This window comes from Chiloscyllium plagiosum, unplaced genomic scaffold, assembly GCF_037043375.1.
Source record: "Chiloscyllium plagiosum isolate Xiang-an unplaced genomic scaffold, Cpla_swu_hap1 HiC_scaffold_38, whole genome shotgun sequence".
Lineage (NCBI taxonomy): Eukaryota > Metazoa > Chordata > Chondrichthyes > Orectolobiformes > Hemiscylliidae > Chiloscyllium > Chiloscyllium plagiosum.
The window spans coordinates 47,432,001-47,456,009 of record NW_028270176.1 but is presented as its reverse complement, the minus strand read 5'-3'; the positions used below and the strand labels follow the sequence as shown (position 1 = coordinate 47,456,009).

The 24,009-nt window shown below is 41.5% G+C and overlaps 1 gene segment (V, D, J or C); it reads right to left on the bottom strand.

The window, feature by feature from the left end:
• Positions 1-224: 224 nt before the first annotated feature.
• LOC148139490 (Ig heavy chain C region-like) lies at positions 225-17,487 on the bottom strand. The segment is given in 5 exon segments: positions 225-640; positions 1,096-1,404; positions 3,351-3,662; positions 6,747-7,052; positions 17,371-17,487. Coding segments are annotated over 5 exon segments (1,338 nt in total).
• Between the last annotated feature and the right edge of the window lie 6,522 nt (positions 17,488-24,009).

Sequence of the window (24,009 nt, the reverse complement as noted above, 5' to 3'; positions counted from 1 at the left end):
ATGGATAACGTCCTTGGCGGAATCCTGCAATGAGTGAGCTTTACTCTATCTCTGACCCAGGGTGTATCTGAGCAGAGAACATTAACTGCACAAGACACTCGTTCTAGACCTGTTAATAATCCACTTTAACTACACAGATGCAATGTAAGTCAGAGTGAGAAACAACTAATTCAGTATTTAACTCACAACTGGAGGAAAAGAAACACTTCATTACTTCTGTTGAATTATTAAATGCAACTTTGAGATTTTTATTGACATGAATTAACAGTGTCCATCAGTGCAAGTGAAATGTTTACAAAACTCGGTTTACCGCTGGATTTATCGACTGTTCTGTTGATGATCTTCAATGGAATCGCTTCATGTCCCACCACACAGGAGTAAGAAGCACCGCTGGCCCACTCCTCCGCTGTAATGGATAACAGGCTGTAGATGAAGAAGGAGGTGTTGTCGCTCTCCGCTATCACCTCGGTGTTCTTGTAGTTACTGGGATTCACCGGCTTGTCATTGTTTGTCCACTTGACAAAGATCTCTCGGGGGGAGAAACCTCTCACTAAACAGGTGAGGGAGAGAAACCTCTGAGCGGAGATTTCTGCTGTTGGTGGCAGGAGGACCGACACTGACGGCTCCAGTGGATTAATCACTGCAGAATATTTGAGACAAATATAAATCAACCAAAAAAATCCTGAACCAATATCACAATTTCACTAAATATTAAAATACGCCATGTTTAATTTGGGATTTATTTACTTTCGTTTTCTAAAGGAGCAGAATGGTACGCATACTGTTCATTAAAAAAAGGAAAGTTTAATGTGAATGTTGCCTCCATGTTTCCAGCCCACAAAGAGGACATTCTGTCCATTTGTCATTGCTGATGGTGGCGTCACAACTCAGGCTTCTTCCCACCTTATCTGACTTAATCAGAATACAATATCCTTTGGTCCATCTTTTTCTTAATCAGCTACTTAGCTATCCTGCCTTCAGATGCATCATTAATGCCCCCAACGGTGTTGGTTCATTACCAATCAAAGCCTGTCATTGATGTAACTGGATCTGGATATCACATGGGATCCTTTGTGCTTTAATCTCACCGCTCACCTTTCTCCTTGTGGATGGAGTCTCTCAGCGGAGTCGGTAGATTCTGATGGTACACCACACATTCAAAAGTAACGCCACTCAGCCAGGCTTCAGTAGTAATGTCTAATTTGCTGATCACGCTGTCGGGATTCTGTCCAGGCTGCTCAGCAATCTCTGATTTCAGAGGCTTCTTTTCTTGTTTCCAGGTCACATTGACTCCAGAAGGAAGATTGGACACAACACAGGTTAACGTCACCGTCGCCTCCAGTAAGATTTGTTCTACTGCCGGTGGGAGGATTTTAACGGTGTTAGGGTGGCACTCGGTATCTTCTATGAAACAAAAATCAAAGTCAATGAAAAATGCCCCTTTCTGATACAAACAGCTAATCTTCAGATTACCCCTTCACAGGGTGAAGACACCACCTCCAAAATGGCAACTCCAACTATTGCTGAAACGATGCTTACTATTGTTGATGTATTTTGATCTGTGAAGCATTTGTGATTACCGATAACATACCCTGTGTAATTATTCCGAAAGAACACTGGCTTTGTAACAAGTGAAACCGTGAAAAAAGTAAAATCATCGAAGATACCATCATGTAACCCATGGAATTATCTTTCTTTCGGAGTTTGTCTCTCACTTAAGACCATCCATTGATACTTGTGACAAGAGTAATCTGAATATAATGAGTTCATTTCCATGTTCATAACCTTAAGGTGCAAGTGCTGCTGGTCACACTGACTGCCAAATCACATCCCAAATTTTGGACAGATTATAATAAATAATTATTATTCTCTTTGCAGAGTTCTAAAGTGTTACAGGAGCAGTGAACAGCCATGGAAATTATGTTCATTATATTTAACATGATTAAAAATACTTTGCGTTATTGGTGTGATGTCATTCTCTAATTTATGTCATTGTTCCTCGTGGGCTGTGTTTGGAATAGATCTGAAAACAAGACATTGAGTACAGCATTGGATATCGAGAAGGACACCCATCTCCTTAAGTCTTTCCCTCCATTCAGTTAGTTCATAACTGGTCTGTACTTTCACTTTATTTACCAAGCTGCATTTTTAAATTTCTTCATAGAGCAGGGGAGAAAAAAAAACAAACAAAAGCGTCTTAAATTAATCTACAAACGCGATGGAAATGTCACTAATTTTATAGACATCCACTACTCACTGTGTAAACATCGCCACCCCAAACCAGGCTAAATCAGCCTGTCTTGAGTTCCTAGTTCATTCATCCCTATTGTAGCATTCCCATCAGAATTTATTCTCCTGCCTCATCCACTAATTACAGAGAGCATCTTAAGGCAGCTCAGTGAGATCACGTTTATCCCAATTTATCAAATGTGATAGCCACTTGGTCTGTGGTCTGATCCCATAAATGAAGTTAAAGAGCTCAGTACCAGATAAAAATCGATGTCGTACAATGTCCAATAAACAGGTCATTCCTGAGCAGGGAATGAAGCATTGAACGCATTTTGATTTATTTTCAAGTAAGGGTCACTGCATATTTTCACTACGTCAATTTGATAGAGGATCAGAATAAGGTTGTTCGGCCAATCCAGAGTTTAGATCAGAACGATGCTGGAAAAGCACAGCAGGTCAAGCAGCATCCGATGAGCAGTAAAATCGACATTTCGGGCTAAAGCCATTCTCCTGCCTTCTCCCCGTACTAAACAAGAGCCGATCTATCTCTGGCTTGAGTACACACAATGGCCTGGCCTCCACAGCCCTCTGCAGCAACATGTTCCACAGACTCATCACCCTCTGGCTGAAGAAATCCCTCCCCATCTCAGTTCTAAACAGTGCCCCTTTGATCCTGAGACTGTGCCCTTGGGTCCTAGTCTCGCCTACCAGTCAAAGCATCTATTCCACATTCACTCGACCTCAGTCTCTCAGTATTTTCTATGTTTCAATCACATATCTCTCCAATACCCCCCCTCCACCCCAAACTTATCCTTGAAGCAGCTACCAGGCAAGCATTCAGCACTCTGAATGCCTCTCCCAGCATGGTCAGGCAACAAACTATTTAACAAAGCTCACTGTCTATATATCTATCTTCAACAGAGAGGAAACATGCTTTTCTGACTTGCCAAAAGGTTGAATTATGAGCAATGCTAATGTAACACTCAAACTGAAATGAGATACGTGGCATGTTGGGAAACGAGAAGCTGTACCGTGCTGTTTACTATGCCTGATAAATTAGTGTGTTTGAGTCACATCAGAGTTCAGAATGATTTGTAGCTCTCTCAGTCTGTGTCTCTTACCCTGGAGTGCGGTGATGTTTTTACTTTGAGTGTTCTCTCCATGAGTGACCTGGCAGGTATAGACCGCACTGTTATACCATTCACCATAAGGGACCATCAGCCGACTCGTCACCGAGAAGTTCCCGTTTGCCTCACACACGGGAGACGTGAAGAAGCCAGAATCCAAGGGTCGGCCATTTTTCAACCAACTCACGGAGATTGACTTCGGATGGAACTCGATGATTGAACAGATGACGGTTGCAAACTTGCTGCTTGCGATTTCTTCACTGGAGCTCACAGTTAGGAGAAGGGTTGGTGGGAGAATATCTGGACCTTTAGGAAACACATCACATATATTATCTGACAAATTTCATAACAAATACAATCAGTTCTCATATATCAAGGTTTCTTGTGGTTAATGGACACAGGAATCATAATTGTGCAGAGTGCTGGAGAAGCTGGGATCCACACAGAAAGATCAGCAGGACAATGTGAAAGGCTAAAGTTAGAGGACACAGCAAGGGAGTCAAGGAGGCAGAGAAACTATAGGCCGGTAACGTCAGAAGGGAGATAGCAACGTTGGATGGTATTCGTTTTAATGACAGAGTCGGATGAACAAGGCAGACGAATTACTGGCATAAATGAAGATATGATGCCGTTGCTATCACGGAGACATATTGAGAGCCGGGCAGGAGTGGCTATTCAATATTCCAGGATTTAGTGCCTTCAGGCGAGACAGGGAAAGGTAGAAAATGATGGGGGCGGGGGTGTGCGGTACAGAGTGTTGCTTCTGTCGCAATTCTGACAAGAGTATTTTAGGCTGTAAAGAGAAATGAAATCATGGATACCTCCTTGAACAAAGGCAAATGGACAGTACTTCAAATCCAAAACACAGCAAACATAACTACTGAGAGAGCACGATAGACCTTACTATTGGTCCAAAAGACCAAGTGCAAATACATGGGCAAATTTCAGAGACATGCAAATTAAATAGGGGAATGAGAAAAGAGGTTTTTAACTTCCTCAGCATAGGCTTGGATATTCATTTTGTCAAAAATTAGAGGGAGCACAATTCTGAAAATGCCCCCAGGAGAATATTTGAACAAAGTATGTGTTTAATACAGAGAATTTTAATCCAGACCTTGCAAGAGAGGGGTGAACCTGAACTTAACTTTTGGGAATGAAGTCGACCCAGTGGGTAAAACATCAATGGTGGAGCACTTTGCAGACAGTGATCGTAAATCAGTTGGATTTCAGATTGTACTGCAAAGGAATAGAAATTGGCCCAAAGTTCTGAAAAGGGGAAGGACAATTTTCGTAAGATCAGGTAATGACTTGACCAGAGTGGACTGGAAGCTGACACTTATTGGTAAATCTGGGTCAGAGCAGTGTGACACATTTAAGAAAGAGATAGGAAAATCACAGGGAGGACATTTCCCAGGAAGCCACTGCATGTTACCAAGAATGCAGCGGGCTCTGGACACCAAAGGGCATGGAGGGGGAGATAAAGAGAAACAAGGGAGGCTTCCGGTCTATACTGAAATCTCAAAACAATAGAAACTAATATGGAGTACAGAACGTGCAAGGGGGAGTTTGAAAGACAAAGGAATTAGAAGAGCAAAAGGGACCATGAGAAAATAATAGCAGTCAAAATAAAGGAAAATATTTTTAAAAGTTACAGACTCATTCATAATAAAAGAATTATTCGGGAAACAATAATGCCCATTAAGTGTTATTATTGGAGTGGAGCCGGAGGATTTGGTTGTGGTCAAAACGAATGTGTTGTGTCAGTGTTCACTAGTAAGAGGGACAATGTGGGGACAGAAATCATGGAGGGGTATTGTGATGTACTTTCAGAAATTAGGACACATGACGTGATGTTCTGTGTTGTCTTGCTGAATGAAAAGTGGTTATATTTCCAGGGCAGGTGAAAAGTATACCAAGCGGTTGAGCGATGCAAAGGATGAAATAGTTGGGTCGCTGACAATAATTTAGAATTCCTGTCTGGCCACAGCAGTTGTGACAAGTGAGTGTAGATCAGCCAACGTTGCACTGTTATGCAGGACGAAGGAAGGGATAAATAATGAAAACACAGATCTGTCAAGCTAGTCTCAGTGGTCAGGAAACTATTGAGAAGTGAAATTAGTCTTCATTTGCAAGATAAATCAACAATTTTCAGCACGGTTTTATTGAGAGGAAGTCACGTGTAACAATTTGATAGTAGTTTTCATAGAGATAACTCGATGTCCAGATGATAGCAATAATCAGAGCCAATGGGATCCGAGTTAATTTGAAAGATTGGATCTAGAACTGGCTGAGTGGTGGGAGCAGGGGTTAATAGTCATCGGGTGTCTGCGTGACTGGAAATCTATGTCTCCTGGTGTTCTGTAGGGATTAGTGTTGATTTCCATGCTATTTCTCTTACATACCAATGATTGAGACTCAAATTTAGGAGGATTAACCAGTGAATTCACAGATGAAATGAAAACTGTCATGTTGGTAAGTCATGAGCATAATGGCTTTAGATTGCAGGAGGATATAAACAGGTTGGTTGTATGTGAAGAGAATAGTTGCAAATTGAAACTATTCTGAATAAATGTAAGGTGATGTAATTCGGCAGAAGAATCTGTGAGGTATGACGTTTTGAATGGTGGAACCCTGGAAAGGCCTGAGGATCTTTGGTGCATGTACCCACCGATCCCCTATAGTACTGTGTCGTCTGGATAAAGAGGCTAAGAAAGTGGGAGGATATTTGCTTTTATTAGCCGAGACATTGACAATGAAGAGTGGGTGAGATGATACTGGAACTTAATAAAACACTGGTTCGGCCATACTGAAGCGTTGTGTGCATGTTATGGAAGGAATGTGATTACACTGAAGGCAGTATTGATGAGATTTGCCAGGGTCTTGCCTGGGTTGGAGGGTTTTAGTTATGAAACTAGTTTAGATAGACAGGGGTTTTCCTTGGAGCAGAGGAGAATTAGGGAGAAGATTATCATGATGTCTAGAATTATTTTAGGCATAGACAGGGTAAACTGGATGAAACCTTTCCCCTTATGGAGAGATCAATGCCTCAGGGGCACAGGGTGAAGGTAAGGCCAGGAGGTTCCAAGTGGATCTCAGGGGAAAACAAAATCAAACAGAGGGTGGTGTTAGCCTGGAGTTCAGCACCTATAAGTCATGTAGAGACTGAGCCCCTCATTATAAGTATGAAGTATCCTTGCAAGGGCAAGTCACACAAGGCTGGCACATGAGACTGGAATAGTTAGGTGGCTGTTATTGATAGGCGTGAATTGGGTGGATCAAAGGGCCTTTTTCCTGTGCTGTATAAGGTGAGTCTGTGAAAACGGTTATAAATAATGCCTTCTTCATGTTAATCACAGATGATCTGTTTATCTCAGTTCCTACAACACGTACCTGGACATGGCATTTCTTTGCTCTTGTGTGTCCCGCTGTGTTGAACCTCACAGGAGATTTTGCTGGGGCAATCTACCGCTGACCCGGGCAGGGTTAACTGGCTGCTCAGGGTGTAGGTTCCCTTCTTGTTTCTCACTGATGGGTAAGTCTTCAATCCAGTCGTGATTAGCTCCCCACCTTTCTTCCAGGTTACCTTGGTGACGTCAGGGGAATAGTCCATCGCCAAACAACCAAAGATCACAGAACCGGTGTTGTGCTCCTGACAGGAGGAGACCAGGCCATAAAGTGTGGGGAGCGATGGTGTCTCTACAATAGAATGACCAATTGAGCATGTTAGTTTCTGTTAATTTGACCTTATCAGTTACTCAAATGTATCCTCAGCTGTAAACGTTTGCCAGTATGCTCCCGCTGAAGTCGACAGCATAACTGGGGTTTATTTTTGTTTCCTACCAGTTGCTGATCATGATCATTGGTTCCCTCTTTAGAAACATGCCCTCGACCTTGACCATTACCATATAATTTAGGAAGAAGAACTTCCTGATCCCACCCCAGTAACTGTTTGAAGATCTCACCAACTGACACTTTCACTGGATTGCTGTGAAGAGCAGAGACATTTCATAAAATACAAACCAAGGAAATGCAGATTCATCGAAATTCTACAGTGTGTGCAAACAGGCTATTTGGCCCAACAAGTCCACACCCACCCTCTGAAAAGTAACGCATCCAGACCCATTCCTCTACCCTATTATGCTACAGTTAACCCTGACTAATGCACCTTCACTCCCAATCACTGAACACAACATTTGCAATTCCCCCAGCTTGCACATATTTGGACTGTGGGAGGAAACGCACACAGACATGGGGAGAAAGTGCCAACTCCACACAGAGAGACACCCGAGGCTGGAATGGAACCCGAGTCCCTAGCACTGTGAGGCAGCAGCACTAACCACTAGGTGCCTTGCTGCTGGAAATACCCAACAACTGGCAGTACCCCCGGAGAGAAATCAGAGTGAATCATAGAACATAGAACATTACAGTGCAGTACAGGCCCTTCGGCCCTCGATGTTGCGCTGCCCAGTCATACTAATCTGAAGCCCATCCCACCTACACTATCCCATGTACGTCCATATGTTTGTCCAATGACGACTTAAATGTACTTAAACTTGGCGAATCTACTACTGTTGCAAGCAAAGCATTCCATACCCTTATTACTCAATGAGTAAAGAAACTACCTCTGACATCTGTCTTATACCTATCTCCCCTCACTTTAAAGTTGTGTCCCCTCGTGTTTGCCGTCCCCATACTTGGAAATCAGGCCCAGTGAGCCTTCCTCACTTATCAATGCAAGGCAGAATGTTCTCTCTGGGAGGAAGGTCACTGCAGCAGCAGCACAGGCAGGAGCTGAGCACTGGGACGGGGAGGATGGCTGTCACGGCTGAACTCATGCCATTGTTTGGTATGGTGGGAAGGTTTAATTAGGAAAGGATGAGGGTCTTGAGGCTGTTTTTATTTGAGAGAAGAAGGTTGAGAGTTTACTTAATTGAGACATAAAAGATAAACAGAGAGTGGACAGTGAAAGTCTTTTTCCTTGAATAGTGGAAGTTGAAACATCTCATTTACAATTATCTGAATTCTGGAGGCCTCTGAAAAATGGAGGACCATTAAGGTTCAGAGACTTTGGAGTGTTACAGCTGAGTATTTACGTAAATATGATTTGAGAAATGAACAAGTAATCTTTAACTTTAATAACTATCAAACTGACACGCAGTTCACCACCAAACCTCATGTCTCAGACTAACCACTGCACTTACTCTGTCTAGACCTAAATTCCCACTCACATTGGCAAACCCTACCCTGCTATACACCCATTTATGCCCGGAACACACAACCCCTATCAAAAGAAACACATCCAAGGCAATCCATATTGGTAGTGTAGCTGAGCAGAGAGATCTCGGTGTCCATGTACATAGATCCCTAAAAGTTGCCAGTCAGTTTGATAGAGTTGTTAAGAAGACATACTTTGTGTTGGCTTTCATCGATAGAGGGACTGAGTTTCAGAACCACGACGTTAGGCTCCAGCTGTACAAAATTCTGGTGTGGCCGCACTTGGAAGTATTGTGTACTGTTCTGGTCAGCACATTATAGAAACAATGTGGAAGCTTTGGAAGAGTTGAGAGGAGGTTTACCAGGATGTTGTTTGGTATGGTGGAAAGGTTTAATTAGGAAAGGATGAGGGTCTTGAGGCTGTTTTTATTTGAGAGAAGAAGGTTGAGAGTTTCCTTAATTGAGACATAAAAGATAAACAGAGAGTGGACAGTGAAAGTATTTTTCCTTGAATAGTGATGGCTAGCAGGAGAGGACATAGATGACAGATGTCAGAGGTTGTTTCTTTACTCAGAGAGTAGTAGGGCCATGGAACACACTGCCTGCAACAATAGTACACTCGCCAACTTTAAGGGCATTTAAAGGGTTATTGGATAAACATATGGATGAAAATGGAATCGTGTAAGATAGATAGGCTTCAGATTGGTTCCACAGGTCAGCGCAACATCGAGGGCTGAAGGGCCTGTACTGCACCGTAATGTTCTATATTCTATATTCCAGATGGACATATGATCTCAATTCCTTTCACTCATTTACACTCCTGCCGCCCTGCACCTGGCCCATGGTGAATCTGGGCCTGACTGGACCTGGTACCATCATTTTCACCACCTCGGACAAAAGCCCACTACCCAAGACGTGACCTCAGTCCTTGATCACTGACCTCTCACCTTACCCAAGTCAACCTGTGCACATTGCATCCTAGCTCCTTTCGCATCTGTGCTTTACAACCCACCATTTTGCCAGACTCTGAGCTTTGCATTTAGACAACACGTCCCCCTGTCACTTCATTACAGTGACCTTCCACCCCCGAAACATCCTGGCACTCTGCCCACCTCTACACTAACCAGCCTGGCATCCTGCCCACCTCTGCACTAACCAGCCTGGCAAAGACAGACCTCCTGCATTTCAGCTCAAACTACCCCTCACCTACCAAGCACAATTCAACCAAATTATCTTGTGACCATTACCATTTACCTTGATGCCACCTTGCCAGACAGAGTGCATGCAAGCTTACCCAGCAGCCAGCCAACACCTCACAGCCTACCAGCCCAAACTCTCCCACATGCCTAATCTAGCCCCTCACTTGCTCACCACCTTCCAACTTTGAGCCTACTCCACCATAAAGTCAGTGAGTCATAAAGTCGTACAGCACAGAAACAGTTCCTTTGGTCCAGCTCATCCATGCTGACCAGAGTTTCCAAATTAAACTAATTCCACTTGCCTGCCTTTGGCCCATATCCATCCAGACCGATCCAGTTCCTGTAGCTGTTCAAATGTCTTCTAAATGTTGGACCTATCTCTGCATTTACCACTTCCTCTGGCAGTTCATTCCAATGTTTTGGACAGTTACAACATGAAGCCCTAACTCCTGCACTCGGTGCTCTGACCAATGAAGGTACATGTGCCAAACACCTTCAACACACTAGGTACTTGAGACACCGCTTTCAAGAATCTATGAGTCTGAACCCTCAGGGTCCTCAGTGTTCAACATCACTACCCAGTGCTCTGCCATTAACTCTGTAAGACTCTGAGTCTGGATCCTCAGGGCCCTGTGTTTAACATCACTACCCAGTGCCCTACCATTAACTCTGTAAGTCGTGACCTGATTTGTCTTCTCAAAAAGCAACATGTTGTATTCATTTAAATTACACTCCATCTGCCACTCCTCAGCCCATTGGCCCAGCTGATCATGATCTCATTGTTCGTTTAGATAACTTTCACTGCCAATTATGTCACCAATGTCGGCATTACGTGCAAACTTACAAACCATGCCCCATGCAATGTTTTCATGGCTTTCAACCAGTATTGAACCCTGTTTGCCTTTCTCCCACATATCCGGAGCATTTTTTTAAGGATTGAAGGAATCTATCTCCTTATTGAAATCATTTAATGTTTTGTCCTTAATCAATTTCTGTGGTGGAGAATTCCAAAGGTTCACCATTCTTTTGCTGGACAGCAAACAATCAGGTTCAATGTTATCGGTGTGTTGGGAAGACTGGTGAGCAGCAAGATTAATGATGATCCCATGAATGGAATAGCATTCTAGAGGGGCCGCGGGGCCTTCTTCAGCTTCCAGTTTGCATGCTGACATGTCCCTTCGGCAGCATGTTCCAAAGCTGTGATCCTTGAGGATAAGGGCGCACATGCATGTAAATGCTTTACCTGAAAGCTCTCCTCCAAATTAGACTTCAACTTGACTCTCAACTATTTCTCTGCCGTTTCCTCTTCCTTGATCACAGCCATGGGACTCACTTCCCAACAGCGCTGTGAATGTGCTAGGCTGATGATAACTGGTTTCTCAAGGCGATATAAAAAGTCTGACACTTCCACACCTGTCTAGAGATTCAAACAACCACTGGAAGAATTGAAAATTATTTGAGGCACTTGTGTGTCTACACAAGATGACATGGTTTCCTTTTGTGTGATTTGACTGTGTTTTCACTGAATGAGCAGAGCTATTTCTTAATTATATAATAGGAATGAAGCTTCCCTCATTTTTAGCAAGGCAATCACACATTATATTTCTTTATTCCAGGGAAGTATAGTGTTAAATTAAAGAAATATGATGATTGGGATGTTTCAATTGGAAATTGTCAGAGATTGAAAGTTTACTTTCATGAGCAATTAATTCCAGCCTCATTGTGTCACAGTACTCACAGGAATGTCTTTCAGAAATGGTGTTTCCCTTTGTTACGGGCAATCGAATCAGTAATCTGGGATAGTTTTTGCTTGTTAATCAAAGGTGTTGAAGAGCTTTAGCCAAAGGGAGACCTGTGGATTTAGCTCACAGATGCTCCATGATCTAAGTAAGTGGTGGAACAGCTCGACGGGCTGAGTGCCCTCCTCTTGCTCCTACCTTCCTATCATTGTGTCATTCATTAAGTTAGCACTGGTGGTGAACACTTTTTATTAAAATATTTCAACAAATTAATTGTTTCACACATACTGTAAAAAAACCTTCTGTTGATTATTTGGAACGGGATCATTGACATTCTCTATCTGAGTGATCAAAATAACTTCCACCCAATTACAGCAGCCACTGCACTCTGGAGTGTGTTGTTACTTCATCATAGTTTCTTGTGAAACTACAGCTCGAGATCAGGGCGCTCCAATTCAATGATTCTCTGATATTTAATATCTCTGAACATTCGCAATTTGTTCAAATGCATCTTTTCTCTGAAGAACGTGTTTCATCGAACACAACTTTTTTCAATGAAACAACAAACTTTAAATTCTAGAAAACCAAAATAAAGACAGAAATTTCTGAAGAAACTCAGCAGGTCTAGCAGCTCCTGGGGAGAGAAGGCAAGGTTAACCTTTCGCATCCAGAGACCCCCGCCCCCCCCTCTTCACCAAATTGTTTTCATGTTTTTAGCACAAGAGATCACACCTGTTGAGATAAACAGTGATTACGTTGGCTTGACTCCTGTTGGAAAAAGAATTCTTAGCAGAGGTACTGGATGGTCTGAGATAGCAATTGAAGACCAACTGAAAAGCTATCACCATCTGCAGCAAATGTTGGATTTAGCGGAACTCCCAGCGTACTGAACAATCAAATTCAGCTCCAGCACTGGTTTAATATAAAGTAAAACAGCCTAAGCCTAATCTCATCAAATATGCTTCGAAAATGATTCATTCTGGATTAGTTATAAATGATATTGTTAGAACAGCAAATCAAAAGCTGGGATTTCTTTGAGCACTTACTCCATTAACCCCATCTAGCGATGCCCAAAAGCTTGTGAACAAATATTGATCTGGAAAAAGCTGCTATCCACCAAAATTCTGTTTAATATCTAAGAGACACAAGTCAGGACAGTGATTGAATAGATTTCATTGGCCTCTGGGAGTGGAATTCCAACAAACACCCAGACATGTCAATCTGCTTTCTTGCACTGAAGTAACCTGATAAGAGATTGTGTTACATACCTCTCTAACAGGTTGTAAGTGAACACAGGCCACCTGGCATAGAATCAGGGACTCTAATACAACATCACAACAGACCTGAACACAATGAGCTTGACACTATCACGGAGAACACAGCCCACATGTTTTGACAATACGTAAACCATGTTAGTTATTATCACCTTCCAACAACCAGGGATTGTTCCAGAATTTTTGTACAATGAAAGTAACATTTCAACATATATCCAAGAATGCTTTGACAGCAGCTCCAAATTGTTCAAACTCTATGGGAACTACAGCAGAATAAATCTAGGAATTGCATTGCCATCAATTCACTGTCACTGGATTTCAACCTAGAACTCCCTTCCTCTTTCCCCTGTGAATGTTGCTGCACCAGACGGTCTACTTAGTTTGGAAAGATTAAAATGTTTTGAAGTGTAATTAGACCGTTTCCAATGACATTAAAAGCTGATAAAAGGTTTTCAAATAATAAGATGCAAAAAAATTCTGATTCTACATTGTGCCACGAAACATGTCCTGCATAACTGAGGCACAAAGAAAATATGCAGCATATTTCCCTCTGCCTCGCTCAATCAAATATCTCTTGTTGCCAACAAACAATTTCAAAACTCTTGCTATCTGCCTTTTGTTCCTGAAACGTTCATTCTGACTGGAACAACTTAGTCAGGGCTCTCAATTCTGAGGCACCTAATCGAATATTGTATTTCTGGCAGATAAAAGTGGTTTTGAAGCTCAAGATGAAATTGAACTGTCTGAGATTCAGGTATCCGAACTGGACAATTTACAAATGGTCAGGACCGTTGACAAGTAAGTCAGACATAGCACTGAAACAAACTGTACAACAGACTTAATCCTAGAGGATACATTGCTCAACTCCTCACGTCAAATATATTCACTGTAATTGAACATTCATCAGAGGAACTAACCAGTGGATTAATGTGAACGAGAATGTGTTCACAATGAACACAAATAACCACTGAGTTAATAAACTTAATAAGTCATTGTATTTAACAAAATTATTGAGGTGGGAAATATCGCCAATTAAAGCACAGATCCGGAGGAAATGGATTATTCTCTAAATTATTTTTACATATTCTTAAAACGTTCCTTGAACTGTGGAGATTTTGCATGCGCTGCATAAAGTCAATACTGCATTCTAGTGTGGAAAGCATTTCTCTGGAAGGAATTAGGGCAAGGTCATTTTCGTGTTAACTGCTTTTAATGAACGAAAATGTTTAAAAAGGTATGAGATGAAAACATGCTTCTGTCTGGAGTTGCCCGTTTTAGCGGATGTCTAAGTAAATGTGGGCACTGCTGCCTCACAGATCCAGGTACCCAGGCTCGGTTCCAGCCTCGGGTGACTGCCTATGTGGAGTTTACACAATCTCCCCTGTGTCTGTGTGGGTTTCCTCCCACAATCCAAAGATGTGCATGTCAGGTGAACTGGTCATGCTATATCGTCCATAGTGTTAGGTGCATTAGTCAGGGGTAAATATAGGGTAGGGGAATGGGTCTGGATGGGTTACTCTTCAGAGGGTCGGTGTGGACTTGTTGGGCCAAATGGCCCGATATATACTGCAGGAAATCTAATCTAAATGATTGTCACACTTAACTAATGTGAGCAGATTCCTTCCGATCACTACATTGCAATAAATTGGTCAAGTATATTAATTAAAATAAATATTACTCTATTTTCAGTGTCTGAATAAACAATGTGCTCTGTTATCCTCTAGTTCATGTCTTCTGCAAATTTGTGAACTCTGCATCCGTCTGAACACATCGATGTAAAATGAATTCTCTGCATTTGCAGCAAGCACTCCCATGGTTTTAAGAGTAGTGTTCCTACAGTATAGAAACAGGTCATTTGGCCCAACAATTCCACACTGACCCTCTGAACAGTAAGTAGCCCAGCCAGACTCATTCCCCCTAATTTATATTTACCCCTGACTAATGCACCCTAACCTACACATCCCTGAACACTGTGTGCAATTTAGCACAGCCAATCACCTGACCTGCACATCTTTTGGACTGTGGGAGGAAACCAGAGCGCCCGAAGGAAACCCACGCAGACACAGGGAGAATGTGCAAACTCCACACAGGCAGTCACCCGAGGGTGGAATCGAATTTGGGACCCTGGCACTGTGAGGCAGCAGTGCCACCCACTGAGCCACCATGCTGCCCTGCGAGGTCATGAGTGGATTATTTTAATTCATTCGAAATTTGGACTTGGTCACATAATTCACTATAGCAGTTGTTTCGAAAGAATGACTCCTCAGTTGATATTTTGTTGGAAAATGTAACTATTTATTTAAAATACACAAATTGGGAACACCTAAAGTACTGTGCAGATTAAATAATTCAGTTAATGTTTTATTTTTATCCTGTAAATCCAGTTTAATCAGGGACATAACAATTAATTAACTCAAGTTACGTATGAAACTGATCAAAGCAGTGAAACTGACCTGTTCTTCATAGAATTGAGCAGAATTTCCAAATGGTCTTTGCCAATGATCTTTTCCAGCCAGAAAAATATGTATGTAGTGTACAGCGGAATTGAAAGGTGTTTCTTGATTAATTATAACACAGTCATGGCATTTTTGCTCAAGAGCAAGAACTATTAGAACATTAGACTTTTGAAATTCTATTTATATTTCTCTATGACTTGTAAACTGTTTAAAGACAGACCTTGTGATTGAACTAGATAGTGGAGTTCTGAATTTGGATTGTAAAGCATGGATTAGATTAATCCTTAATTATTACTTTTAAGTAAAAATGGCGAACAAAGGTATCTGTTTTCCCTTCATTCCTAAAACCTTTGCGATTTGTCTTTCACTTAATAATAGGCTTTATGAAATTTCACCTTGCATGCTGATCGCATTGAATGAGGAACCTGGAGCGGTTCACTGTCACCAACCGTGTTAACATTGCAACAACAATGTAGAAACCAAAAACAGTTTCCCAAATATAACATATTTAATGTTACCCAAGCACAGTCCGTCCTCAACAGATCAACGATCACCAGATCACAACACGGTGTGTTTGCAGCAGAACTAGCTCTGCAAACATTTTCAACAGAACCAAGAACATGATGTAACCTCACACAAAAAAACAAATTGAAGTCTAACAAAGCTGCTCAGAATCCAACAAACTAATGATTAAATTGAATAGAAATAACAAGTCATAACAGCAGCCTTGTTTGTGAGGGGACTTAACACTTAAAGCTGAAACGTTTCTGGCAACAGTTCAATTTATTTCCAACCTGTACATCCTTCCTGATCGTGACAATCTTGTGCAGCGCACAGTAGAGTGGTTGAAGGCATATATTGATTAATCACTTCATGGTCAAAACAAAATTACTGAATGGACAAATATTACCACATTATAATTTTAAGTTAGTTTCAATTACATAATCTGACCAATTCTGCAGTTTCAGATTTTAGTCCCAAATTTTATTTTGATTGAGGCTACTCAAAACAAAATTCAGTTAGTTTACAATTAGAACTGAGTTTTTTTAAAAAAAGTCAATGCATTAAAAACTCGTTTTTTTCATTTCTCACACTTCCGGGTTTCTGCCTTAAGTTGTTTTTCAGACCGTTACAAATGGATGTAATGTTTTCAATCAAGCAGAGAAAAATGTGTCATATAAGTTTAACAAATGCAGAAATGATTCATGAAAAACCAAAGAACTTCACAAATATTGGTAATGAAAAGTAATTCAGAGAGTCAATCTCCTCACCAGAAAGAAAACACCGATTACAGAAAGCATAAAAAACGCTGATCAATTTCACAAACTGAATAAGATCCAATCAACTCAATTCAACAGAATCAAGGAAAATAAAATCAGAATCCAATCAACTCAAAACAACAGATTTGAAGAAACATAATCAGAATCCAAACAATTCAATTCAACAGAATCAAATAAACAATTTCAAAAGCCAATCAACACAATTCAACAAAACCAAGTAAAAACAAAGTCAGAATCCAATCAACACAGTTCAAACCGAATCAACTAAAACAAAGCCAAAATCCAATCAACTCAATTCAACAGAATCAAGTAAAACAAACTCAGAATCTAATCAACAGAATGCAATATAGCACCGCAAGAAAATTTTATGACAGTTTCTAACCTGCTTGTCATCAACTAATTAACAAAATAAATGCGAAAATATAATCAGGGTAAGAACATATATTCAAGAAATTAATAATGATATTTTAGCATATTGTAATCATGTTTAGTAATGTCTCGAACATCTTTGATTTCTTAGCGTTTGTTGTTGATAAGAAAACTCACAGTCAGGGTGTCACTGACATTAACCATTATTTATAGCTGACTGATTAAGAGACATTAGGTGTTTCAAGTAACCCAGCCACACAGAATGCCCATCTGATCACAAAAAGAGATACACCGAGTAACTGACTCCATCATCCCCATTGTAACTATTTGCTGAGCCTTAACTGAAGTCTGTAATGAGTCTGAACAAAAATCAATCCGAACCAAACCAAACTCAGCACAGAATCTGAGTTTCATTTAATTCAGAAATTAGTCACATGAATAGAAAGTTTTTAAAAAGTCACTAAGAAAGTTCAAGGGTCTTACCTGAAGTCACTGTCACCATGGTCCCTTGTCCCCAGTAATCAAGATCGTCACAGTGTTACATTCTCTGGACTGGGTCACACAATAACTAGCTCCGTATAAAACAAATCAAAAATCTGCTATCGTTTTAAATTTTCAGAACCACAGACAAAATAAAGTCACGATAATTCTTCATCACATAATTGTGCTAGTGAATTCTGAACATTCTTGATTAATGTTAATACTGTTTTATACTTCACAGAGTAACACATGAGCTGATTCTCAAAATCCCCAACTGGTGTATCAATAATTACCCAACACTTTCACAAATTAAATAGTGATACTGGCATTAAACCGCACAGAACTAATACTGCACTGCAAGTTAAGACGGTTTGTAGAAGTAAACACTGACTAGTTTCAAACAATGGAGGCTGAATAGGTTTTTGTATTGGTCACAATTGCAGTGTCACCCCAGTTATATCACTGTGAGACACGTTGTGTCAAATACTATGACAGACTGTAAACTGTAAAATGCAGAAAATTTCTTCACTTCCTGTGAACCATTTGCACTTCAAGTTATTTGAAAACTTCCTTCACAACAGATATGTTAGTTCATTTTAGAAATCATTGATCAAAGGGACAATTTTTTTTGGATTCCAGGAATATCCATAGCGATATTTTGTAAATGTTTGGAGCTGTGATTGCTTTAAATTTCTAACTAAGACATTGGCATACAGTGCACAACTTCACAATTTGCTGTAACATGAAACTCGCAACCACTGTGAACCTGGAAGGCGATGGTTCAGAATTTAACAAGGACCTCGCAAGGTTCGTGGAATGGACCAACAAATGATTCATGAAATTTAACAAAGGCATTTCTGAAATAATTAATTTAGCTAGGAAGAATGTAGAGACACAAATTCACATCTCTGTTTGCATTTCAATATAATATAAATTACTTTTCTATTACATCCTAAAATATTTGTGTCTTTGTTCATATTTAATACACTCTATTTTGTTCCGGAGCTAACACAGTTTCTTTATTTCACTCAAGACTGTATGCTATATTTTTGTCTCAGTATTGACCAAACTCGGTTTGGTGCCAGCTTCAACCACTTGAGCTGCTTTTTCAGGAAGTGAATCTCTCCACCTGTTTTGTCAAAATAATCTGTTCATGCTGAGATCAAAATAAATCCTGTTAATATCATCCCAAATTCAGGCTCGGTTATTTTGTATTTATTCATTGGAAATGAACAGAATATGACGGTGCGTCAGATTAACAGAATCAATATATGGAGAGATCACCTTGGCTGTATCGAACTCTGACCGACATTGAATTCAAATAAAGCTCAGCACCGTATGGTTTCAAACTTTGCAAATCCTCTCTCTTTGAAAGAGCTTGTTCTAACGGTTAATTCTTTTCTTGATTATTTCAGAAACTATGACTAAAAATCCCTATTTTTAACAAAGTTTCAAATATTATTAAAAGTTGCAGCCCTGGCATTTCCTACAGTGAGCTTTGTGGTGTTTAAATGTTCTGGTCAAACCAGAACATTTAAACACCACAAAGCTCACTGTTGGCACGGGTGTCCCAGAGATGTTCTCTGAAATGATCCGCAAGTTAGTGTCCTCTCTCCCTGATGTAGAGGAGACCACAGCACGTGGAACAGACACAGTGGATGACATTTGTGGAAGTATAGATAAATTGCTCCGGGATGTGGTAGGATCATTTGGGGCCTTGTCGGAGGTGAGGGGGGAAGTGTGGGCTGGTGGAGGGGCATGGACCTGACGAGGGAGTCGCGGAGGGAATGGTGTCTCCGGAATGCAGATAGGGGTAGGGAGGGAAATATACCCCGAGTGATGGGGTCTGTTTACAGGTGGTGGAAGCAGCGGAGGATGATATGATGTATGCGAGGTTGGTGCAGTGGAAGATGAGGGCCAGGAGGGCTCCCTGTTGCGATTGGAGGGTTGGGGTTCAAGGGTATCGTCGACCATATGGGAGGGGAAATTGCAGTCTTTGAAAAAGGAGGTTATCCGGGATGTTTTATGGTGGAACTGGTCCTCCTGGGAGCAGGTGCAGTGGAGGCAGAGGTATTGACAATAAGGGATGGCATTTTTACAGGAGGTTGGGTGGGAGGAGTGTAGCCCAGGTAGCTGTGGGAGTCAGTGGGCTTGCAGTAAATGTTTAGTCGGTCACTGGAGATAGAGGTGGAGAGGTCTAGGAAAGGGAGGGAGGTGTCCGAGATGGTCCCTGTAAAGTTTAGGTCAGGGTGGAAGGCTTTAGTAAAGTTGATGAACTGTTCAATCTCCTTGTGCTAGCATGAGGTGGCGTTGATACAGTCATCAATGTAGCAGTGGTAAAGATGGGCAATGATACCGGTGTAGCTGTGGAAGATTGACTGTTCCACATATCTGATGAAGAGGCAGGCATAGCTGGGGTCCATACAGGTGTCCATGGCTACCCCTTTGGTTTGGAGGAAGTGGGAGGATTGAAAGGAAGTGTAGTTGAGGTTGAGCATGTACTGCTTGGGTTGGCGTGACAGGAAGAAACGGAGGGCTTCGAGGCCGACATCAGGCGCTTGGATGTGCACGGGGCCTGGACATTCTGTTCTCTCTGGGGCTTATCAATAGCTTGCAGTTATTATGGAACTGCAAGTGCAATGGCTGGGAACTCGGAGAAACCAATGTTTCAGTCTTCTGCTTGAAGCACATTTTGACCAGAACATTTAAACACCACAAAGTTCACTGTAGGAAATGCCAGGGCTGCAACTTTTAATAATATTTGAAACTTTGTTAAAAATAGGGATTTTTAGTCATAGTTTCTGAAATAATCAAGAAAAGAATTAACCGTTAGAACAGGCTCTTTCAAAGAGAGCGGATTTGCAAAGTTTGAAACCATACGATGCTGAGCTTTATTTGAATTCAATGTCGGTCAGAGTTCGATACAGCCAAGGTGATCTCTCCATATATTGATTCTGTTAATCTGACACACCAACATACCTGTCTGTACAAAACTGTATTATTTGTTTAGTTGATCAAAATTTAGGAAACAGATCAAACAGAATGTATTCGGCTGGGAAGATGATGGATACAGAAGACAGAATCAAAAACTGGGAACATTAAATCTGAAAAGAGAGTAACAAGTAGTACAAGATCAAAGACATGACAAGGTGCATGTCGACATGTCCCAGACCTTAGTGAATCGAATGAGCTTGTTAGATGGTCGAGAGACTTGTCCAGTGATGTCCTGGAATCAGACCGCGAAACAGAGATCAAAAGGTCAATTTGCAAATGTCACTTCAATGTGATCGCTTCATACTCTGTGTCCTGATATAGGCCACATTGGCAGATGTTTCCGCTAGATTGCATCCCCCGGGTTTATTTTCTGATCAGAAGTGAGATGTGTGGCTTGCTGCTGGCACATAGAAACAGGAAGTTGTGTGCCAGCTGAGAATGATACATCAGGCGCTACTTTCCGTATTATCAGCACAAAGTCTTCCTGCCTCTGAGGGGGAACACACACTGACAGTGTCAAGAACAAACGGATAGATTGCTGTTGGTTTCAACACTGTATTCAATTCCATTCCCATTTCCCAGAATGAAACAGAAGAGACACAAGATTATTTCAGCGAGAGTAAATTATCTGTCAGAGAGATAAGAAGAGTTGTCATCGGGTGAAAGGAGCTAAGTGACAATGTGTAGTTTCACTCATAAACCGATGTTTAAAAGTAGAAAGCTTGAGGGAAGTTAATAAGTAAATCTAAGAGACAGCATTCATTAAAAGTTGGAATTGTAAGGTTTAAGCAATGAAATTCAGCATGGCTTTGGTGGAAGTGATATCATATCGGAAGTGGTTGATTCTGTTTTCCGGAGAGGCAATGAGATGTAACATCGGGTGTAAAAAGTGGATGTAATGCTTCTTGACTTCAATCAGGTTTTTGACCAGATCTTGCATCTTTAATATGGTAAGGGTTCATGGGATCTGGTGCAGTTTGGCAAATGATTCGAAGGTTTATTTGTTGGCAGAAGGTAATGGTCGAAGGTAGTCATTGTGAAGACATCTTATGTCCAGTGGCTTACTACATGACTGGTTGCTGGATCCTTTGATGTTTGTAGCGTATATTAACGGTCTAGTCAAGAATGTAGCAATTTTCATCAGTAAGTTCAAAGATGAGGTGAAAAACGTTTGGTTTTGCAATTAGTGAGGAGGAAAGCCAGTGTGACATCGATGACCTTGTCTGTCGGAGAGAAGAATTGAAAACAGAACATTATATCCTAAAGTCTGTGAAGTAAAGCATTTTCGAGACGAACAATTTAAGCGAATATACGATGCATTGTTGGAATCTACACAATACAAAGGATAAGCAATCTTCTGTTGTGAATATCCACATTATGGAGTGGGGGTTGGAATTATAGTCTGGAGATATTGTGCCTAGACCATTCTTTCTGAAAACAGGGGTCTGAGCCCACTGTGCTGCCACATCAAGACATGAATTAAAGTTGATAATTAAACAACTCATTGAAGGAATAAGCTCCACAGATATTTCCTTGCTCTGCTTTGGAGAGCACAACACATCAGCACAAAAGTTAAGGCTGAAGCATTCACAGCAATCTTCAGCCAGAAGTGCCAATTGTGTGATTCATCTCGGCATCTTTCAGAGATCACCAATATCACAGATACCTGTCAGCAGGGAATTCGCCTCTCCCCATGTGAAATCAAGACACTGTTGGCCGGTGGGGGGCCAGGGGTTACTGCAAATGCTATGGAGCCTGACAAAATTCTGGCAATAATACTGATGACTTGTGCTAGCCAAGCAATCCCGGTACAGCTTAAACACTGGCATGGACAATGTGGAAAATAGGCCAGGCACGTCCTGTGCACAGAAAATAGGTGAAACCACCCTGGCGAATTACTGCCCCATCAGTCCATGCTCAATCATGAGTTAGATGTAGGGAGGTGCTATCAAGCAGCACTAGCTCAGCAATAACCTGTGTAAATGTGGGTTACGCAAGGCCTACTCAGCTCATGTCTGAATTACAGACTTGATTTAAACATGGACAAAGAACTGAATTCCAGAAATGAGGGGAGAGTGACAGCCCTTCACATTAAGGTCACATTCGACAGAGTTTGATATTATGGAGCCGAGCAAAACTGGGTTCAATGGGTATCAGGTGACAACCTCCCTGCTGCCTGCAGTCATACCTCGCACATTGAAAGATGGCTCTGCTTGTTAGAAACCAGTCGTCTCAGCCAAAGCAAATCTCTGTTGGAGTTCCTGAAGAAAGTGTCCTTGGCCCAATCATGTTCAGCTGCTTCTGCAATGACCTTTCCTCCATCAGAAGGTCAGAAGTGAAATCTGCATTAATCTCGCACTTTTTAGTGACTCCTCAGTCCACATTCAAACACAACAAAATTTGGACAATTTCCAGACTTGAGCTGACAAGTGGCATATAGCATTCACACCACAAAGCTGCGAGACAATGACCATTGACAATAAGAGACAACCTAACCAAAACCCCTTGACATTCAATAGTGTTACCATCACTGAATCCCGCACCATCGACACCCTGGGTTTTCTTGTTCATTAGAAATTGAGTTGGACACTCCATATAAATACAATGGTTGTACGAGCAGGCCGGAGGCTAGGAATACTGCAGCGAGTAACTCACCCTCCTGACTCGCAAAGCCAATTGACTGTCTAAGAGACAGAGGTCAGGAGGCTAATAGCACAGCTCGCCCCTTGCCTGGATAGGAACAGCTTCAACTGCACTCAAGAAGCTTGGCATTGTCCAGGACAAAGCATCCCACTTGATCAGCAACACATCCACAAGCGTCCATTGCCTCCAAATCTGATTCTTAGTACCTGCCATATGCACTATCTAAAATCCTACACTGCAGTAACTTAGCCACTTCCTGAGACAGTACCTTCCCACTACCACTTGCATCTCGAAGGACAGGAGCAACAGATACAAGGGAACAGCACCACTGTAAGCTCCTCTCTAAAACACTCAGCATCCTGACATGGAAATATGTCACCGATCCTTTACTGTAATAGGGTCAAAATCTGGAATTCCCTTCCTCAGGCCATTTTGGAACATGTTATTTCAGAAAGGCAGCTTACTGCCATCTGCTGAAGGACAACTATCGACAACTAAAAGCAACCACCATGTTCCAGGAGTCAATAAAAAACTCATTGAAGCTAACATGACAGTTTGATAAAGTGGTTGAGGAGGCATTCTGAGTATGTAATAAGCAATCAAAAGGTTTGAAGTAAAGTTCCAGAATCAGTCCCTACCATGGTAGCTTCAATTAATAAAAGAGTATGAAATGAAAATGCTGGAATAATGAACGATATTCACAGACCTACCAAAGGTTTGAAGCATGTTACATGGTTCAGTATTGTCCTTCAGAGGAGGTCGTCTGACCTTCCTACCTGGCCTGCACTACCCGTTCAACAATAAGGTGATGGTCCTTTCCTGTGCCGAACCTGACTAAGAAACCCATCAGGAGAAAGTGAGGACTGCAGGTGCTGGATTTCAGAGTTGAGAGTGTAGTGCTGGAAAAGCACAGCAGATCAGGCAGCATCCGAGGAGCAGGCTTTCAAAAAGGTAGCTGATGAGCACCTTCTTGGGATATGTGACTAACTTTTTCATAAGTCAGTG